Source organism: Manis pentadactyla, chromosome 6 (genome assembly GCF_030020395.1).
Source record: "Manis pentadactyla isolate mManPen7 chromosome 6, mManPen7.hap1, whole genome shotgun sequence".
Lineage (NCBI taxonomy): Eukaryota > Metazoa > Chordata > Mammalia > Pholidota > Manidae > Manis > Manis pentadactyla.
In genome coordinates, this window is record NC_080024.1 from 7,504,307 (window position 1) to 7,510,659 (window position 6,353).

The 6,353-nt window shown below is 55.2% G+C and overlaps 1 protein-coding gene across 1 annotated transcript; it reads left to right on the forward strand.

The window, feature by feature from the left end:
* Window positions 1-871: 871 nt before the first annotated feature.
* NPPC (natriuretic peptide C) lies at window positions 872-5,764 on the forward strand. Its single transcript, XM_036912194.2, has 3 exons — window positions 872-1,220; window positions 1,686-1,999; window positions 5,166-5,764. Exons 1-2 carry the CDS (start codon window positions 1,131-1,133, stop codon window positions 1,977-1,979), a joined length of 384 nt encoding a protein of 127 aa, XP_036768089.1. The 5' UTR covers window positions 872-1,130; the 3' UTR covers window positions 1,980-1,999; window positions 5,166-5,764.
* Window positions 5,765-6,353: the final 589 nt, after the last annotated feature.

Consider the following 6,353-nt stretch of genomic DNA (forward strand, 5'->3'; position numbering starts at 1 on the left):
AACTCCAAGGCACAGCTCACGGAAGCAAGACTGGGCTCGGAGCTCCGCAGCCTGTGCAGGTGCACAGGACACAGAATGGGGCGGACATCCCCACGTTGAAGATCCTGGCGTGGGTGCAAACAAGGTCAGTCACGCAGCCGTTGGTGCGGACGGAAGCCATCTGCGGGTCAGACCCGGGGCCTTTCCGAGCTGCTGAAACGGGCTGATCGCGCACTTGGAGGCAGTAGCGCACACGGTGTTACCGCACAAGTGCATGGCACCCGTATTGGGCCTGCCCTCCTAGCCCACCCATTAGCGTTCGCTCTCAAGCTCACCTGCGCAGGTGAAAAGTTTGCATTCTCCGGTGTAGGACTGGCGCTCCTCTCTGCGGCCGGGGCAAACCCCGCTCTCCCTGCATCTACCTCCCTGACCTTCGCCTGAATCCTCTGCCTACTCAACCTTAAGGAGTCTGTAATGTTTGAACTCCCTCCCCCGCGAGCAGTTGAAAGATAGAACCTCAGCTCCAGGCCCGCGCCTGTCTGGTGCCTAGGGAAAAGTTTGGCAGCAAGACAGTGCTGCGTGGATTTCAGGCTGTGCCAACTTTCTGACTGTGTGTCTTTGTGCAAGTGACTTAATTCTTCTGAGCCTGTCTTTACACCTGCAAAGAGGGAAACTGATCCCTTCCAGTGAGACCACATGTGTTGAGGTCCAAGCGTGTACGCAGCGCATCAGGAGTACCGACGCTTTGGCATGCCAGGGCGTGCGCTCACTGCAAAGAGTTCCCTTGTGCGCGCTGCTTTGCAGCTCCGAGTGCCCCGGGAGAGAGCCCGCCGTGCCGCGGGATCTCCCGGGGGTTGGGATGAGGGTGGGGGCAGAGGGAGAGCCCCCGCGGCCCCCACCCGGCCCTCGGCGCGTGTGCCATTGGCCCGGGCGGCCGGGTGGGCGGGAGGATGACATCAGCGGCAGGTTGTATTATAAAGGCTTGAGCGGAGCCGCGGGCTCAGAGCGCACCCAGCCGGCGCTGTGCAGCACTGGGACTCGCTCCCGCACCGCAGCCCAAGCAGTCTGCTCCGCGTCCGCTTGCCCGTCTACCCGCCGGCCCCGCGCGCTCTTGCTGCCGCCGGTCTGCGCCCCTGGACCCCACCGGCACCATGCACCTCTCCCAGCTGCTGGCCTGCGTCCTACTGCTCACGCTACTTTCGCTCCGGGCCTCCGAAGCCAAGCCCGGGGCGCCACCGAAGGTCAGTGCTGTCGCGGGGACGTCGGGACTGTAAGCCTTGGGAGGGCTGAGGGCCTAGGAGGATGCAGCGCGCAAGAGGGAGCAGAGAGGGCGGGAAGGCAGCCCTAGTCCCCGAGATGTGCGTGGTGAGGGCCTGGGAGCCCTCGATGCTCGGACCCGGGGATCTAAGTCCCCAGTCTCAAAAGAACGTCAACATATGCGCAGCCCCTGCCCCAGTGTAGCCAGCCGGGGAATGGGCAAAGGAGGGAAGGGCAAGGGATTCTCGGAAGAAGCGGGGAACGGCGGCCACGCGGCAGGTGGATGCAGGGTCGAGCTGTCCCACATCTCTGCGGGGAGCGCTCAGAGGTCCAAAGGGGCAGACCGAGCTGGTGGGCTGGTCGGAAGGGAACATCAGGGTCCCGGCAGGGTACCCCGCGCTGCCGCCGTGCGTCCGTCCCTTCACCTGCAGGTTCATTTCCTCGGACAGGTCCAGCGAACACCGCCCGGGGAAGAGCTGGCCGAGCCCCAAGCCGCGGGCGGCGGTCAGAAGAAGGGCGACAAGACTACTCCCGGGGGTGGCGGAGCCAATCGCAAGGGCGACGGGTCGCGACTGCTCCGGGACCTGCGCGTGGACACCAAGTCGCGGGCGGCATGGGCCCGCCTTCTGCACGAGCACCCCAACGCGCGCAAATACAAAGGAGGCAACAAGAAGGGCTTGTCCAAGGGCTGCTTCGGCCTCAAGCTGGACCGGATTGGCTCCATGAGCGGCCTGGGATGTTAGTGCGGCGACCCCTGGCGGCGGTGAGTACCTCCAACCTTGGCTGCCGGGCGCCCCTGCACACCGGCTCCCCTCGCAGCGCCCGCCAGAACCAAGCCTGAAACCCCGCCGGCAGGCCGGTTCCTCCCTGATCCCCTCGTCCTGGGACAGTTCCGCCTGCCAGCCTGCCTTTGGAAGGGAGTCAGGCGATTCTGGCACGAGATCAAGTGTGAGTGCTAGGCCTTTGCCCCAACCCCTATCATCCCATTTTACAGATGGAGAAAGTGAGGGAGAAAGTAGTCAGGGAACTTTGGCAAGGTCAGAAAGGGCTCAATGGACGAACCCACCTGGCTTCCTCTGGAGAAGCAGAGACAGCTTGGTGGGGTCCTGCCAACCCCAAGAACTTAAGCAAACCAGCACCACTGGCCCCAACTCACCAACTGGGGGTATTGAGGGGAGGTCGTGGATTTGTGGGAACAGAGGAGGAAGAGCATACACACAAGTGGAGGGTAAGTTTATCTGCCAGACATTGTGTCTCGGGGCCGGAGCAGTAGGCAGCACCAGGTGTCCTCAGTGGCCCAGAGGTCAGGACCACTTCCTGGGTCTCTTGTCCCTGAAGTGGAACAGACCTGGAGAAAAACTGGCCTCCTGCGGCGGAGAGAGCAGCCATCACCAGGGAGCTCTTCTGCCCCAGAGCATTCTGATTCTTGACCCTCTCTGCACAGAGGCTGTGGGCAAACTGGTCTGTCCAGGGTCCTGACGCTGCTAACGCCCTTGGGACTTCAGGATCAACCACCGTGTTTGTGGCGCTATTTCAGGGCAGGAGAAAAGAAAGTAAACTAAATCTTATTTTTTGCCCCAACCTGGAAATCAGCATGTCCTTAACTGAGCTCCTCACCAACCTTCCCACCCCCGTCATGCCTGTGCTCTTGTTTCTGGCATGGCCTCCTCACTGTGCACCGAGGCTGGAGATCCCTGTGCTACCTTCAGCCCTTGCCAGGGGCCACATGCTGGTAATGTACTGTGCAAATATCCCCCCTTATCCCTGCTCCCTATTCCTGCCGCCCATCAGTACCCACAGAAAAACACAGTCCCAGCCTCTGGTAATGACATTCATATGCTTTAGGATCTGACTCCTGCTCGTTTCCAGCCTTTTCTTGCAGCCTGGCTACTGCCATGCCCTGTCCCACAACGTCTGTCCCAATCCAGGCCATGGGAAAGCTGCTCTCTCATCCAAGAAGGCTTATCAGCGTCCACACTATCTTCCCCTCTTTGAAATTCTCCAGCACATTGCCTAAGCCTTTCATATAGCATAGAACACCTTTTCAACTGAGCTGTAGTTGCTTGTGAACCTATTCACCTCCCCAAATTAACTCATGAGCAACTTGAGGGCCAGATGCTGCCCTGAGGTGATCTGGGACCCACAGCACCCCCAAAAGGATTCTTAAAAATGTGAAGGACCAGAGAAACCTGCCCCACTCAGGGGCACCCCGCTCCCACCTGCACTGGTGTTAGCCAGCATCCTTCCTTTGGCTGCAGGCTGTGCGCTCCTGCCCATTTCTGCAGGGGCTTCATATGTCTGAGAGCTCAGCTTGCCCTTGCTCAGGGACTGATGACTCTGGCACTTGGGGCCTGGCCTTTAGCAGCTGGTTTGCTCTTTTGTCTCCTGCCTAAACAATGAAGAGATGGAGACACAGCCTCAACTTTTCACTTTGTGATTTAAGCACCAAGCTCAAGCTTTAGAATCAAAACACATTATTCTATAGGTTAGCAGATGAGATAAGGGCCTGGAAAGTGCCTGGCATGCACATCGCCAAGGGTCCTTGGCTCTTGGATGTGACTCCCTGGGGAAACCGGGTGACAGTCCAGCAGGTGTGAGAGGGGCTGTGCAGGAAGAATCCAGACTGTAGGCCTCTTGGCCTCTCTGGCTAGGGAAGTTTGCCAGCCTCCTGGAGGTTCTACATTTTAGCTGGACGCCCACCTCCAGCATCCTGGACTTCCGCAACCCCACCCTCACCCCCAGTCCCCACAGGAAGGCAGAGCATTCTCCCTGTTGCAGAAAACCCCCGAGTGGAGATGCCCAGGATCTCTCACTGTCTGAGCTTAAGAGAGAAAGACAACTTAGGTTCTTCACATTAATGAAACCTCTTCTGAGATTGTGTCCATTTCTCCCCTCAAGAGTTGACTTTGGCTCTAAGCAGCCACCATAATGACTGTCGCTGATGGTTATAGTCTTGATTATAAAATGCTAATAACAGAGATGGGGTGTGGCTGATGTCTGAATGAGCACCTTGCCTGTGGGTCCCAGGGACACTGCAGACATCTGTCATCTGTTTAAACACATGGGACGGCCAGAAAAGGGAGTTCGGGGACAGTTCACCAGGTCATTGAGGTCCAGGATCCCTCTGCCTGTGTTATGCTCTGGGGGACACCACACATCCCAGAGGACGCCTTCCTCGGGCCCCAGAGCATGACGCACCATTAGCAGAGACTGGGTGTGGCCCTCATGAAAGGGCTTGGACAACTCTCAGCCCAGCAAGCCCAGCCTGACCATTCATTCCCCCAGGGCTGGTGTGAGACCTGGGGAAGGAAGTGCTGTTTACTGAGTTGGCAGCTGTGACCCAGACACTCTGCCGATGCCCAATGCATGGTCCCCTGTTGAATCTCAAAGCCAGCCCTGGGAGGTGGCTATTATCCCATTTTATGGGGGACAAAAGCGAGACTCACAGCTATCCAGGGCCATCCAGGAAGTTAAATGTCAGAGTCGGGATCAGAGCCCAGAATGCAGATTCATCAGATGTTCTTTCCCCCCTCCCTCCACTGTCACCAGACACAAAAAGCAAGGCAAGCCCCTAACTGAGGGTTTGTGTTGCAGTGAGAAGGGTATTTTCCGTTCTTCCCTCACTGTGTCACCCTGAATGCCAAGGGCGAGGCCTGCAGTTAGACAGCAGGGAAGGAGGGCTGGCAAACACTCTGATTCCACCTGTGCTGGGGCAGGAGTGCCAAGGGCACAGCAGGAGGTGAGACCGGGCCTGGAAAGGGCCTCTCCCACCCCAGGAAGGCCTTTGTCAGGGCCTGGAGGGCAAAGGTGGAGGGACGTTGTTTCATGCTGCTGCAGCAAAGAGAAGAAAATTCTAAACTGCCCCGTAGGCTGGCCTTTCTCAGCTAAGGGGCCGACACTGAGTGTCCCACGTCCCCTCTATGTTTCAGGATTGGGAACTTGCACCATTTTGCTGAGGTCATCCTCGGTCATCAGCCTCCCAGCATCTGGAAGAACCTCCAACGCAATGTGGCTTTTACATTTCTTCTTTTTTTTTCCTGGTACTGGGAATACACAACACCAGCTGTTTTATTATTATTTGGGATGGGGGGGTATGATTTTATTGTTTGGGGTTTTCTTGAAAATGAAAAATAAAAAGTTATATATTATATATATATTATATACATGAAACACACACCTACACCAACACGATGACAAGGGACAGTTTTTAAGAGACTGACAAAGCCAGCTGTAAAACATTGCTGTTTGTAAATTCATGTCATGCATAAATGTATTTATGTTGTAAAGCTATTTATATTGTTTATAAAGAGATATTTATAAAAATTTTATTTATGTAACTAAATGAAAGAAGTCAATCATTGTAATGTTTTTGTCTTTACTAGTTGAAAGATGTCAAAAAAAGTCATTCCATGAACATCTTGAAAACTGTCTTTATTTGTTCATTGCCTTTATTTTTTAGGAGTTAGTCTGAGGAAAAGGGAGAATGTGAAGACAAAACTTTTGCCACTAAATGGATCCAACGGCCGTGTAATAAATTCCTGATTTATTAGTATCAGAATCCCCTGGGGGTCTTATTAAAAATACAGGTTCCTCCTCCCACCCACCCCCTGACCTACTGAACCTGAGTCTCCTGGGATGGGAATGGCCGTACGGACTTTGTTCCAGGTGGTCCTGCCCAGCTCGGCCAGGTCAGAAAACGCTGCTTACAGCACGTGACAGCTGGAAAGTCAGATGCCGTGAATTGAGTTAAAATTGAATTTAGCTAACTAAGGGTCCTCTAAATCTACCCTACCTTCTCTGTTATTAGAGGAAAGAAATGCTGGAAAACGTCCCTCCTGTTTTGGGGAGATTTAGAAGGTTTCTGCGTATCTTGCAGAATCCGTCCGGTGACCTTATGCATCCTCACTCGCAGAAGCACAGGCAGGTAGTTTTTACCTCTGGAAAAGCCACAGTCCGCAGGGGCCTGAGGCTGAGGCCCTCAGAGAGGAAGGCACGGGTTCGTATTTGCACAGCGCGGTGCACTTCGCGACGGGCTTGTGGTTTTTCTTTTCACTTGAAGCCACTTACGATTATGGTTTCTATGCCCCATGGAGTCTTGAATGTGAAATTATGAATAT

Excerpts from the sequence above, each read along its gene's own strand:
- NPPC (XM_036912194.2), top strand. The coding sequence starts at position 1,131 with ATGCACCTCTCCCAGCTGCTGGCCTGCGTCCTACTGCTCACGCTACTT. Across the intron at positions 1,221-1,685 it reads AGCCCGGGGCGCCACCGAAG|GTCCAGCGAACACCGCCCGG; the intron begins GTCAGTGCTGTC and ends TTCCTCGGACAG.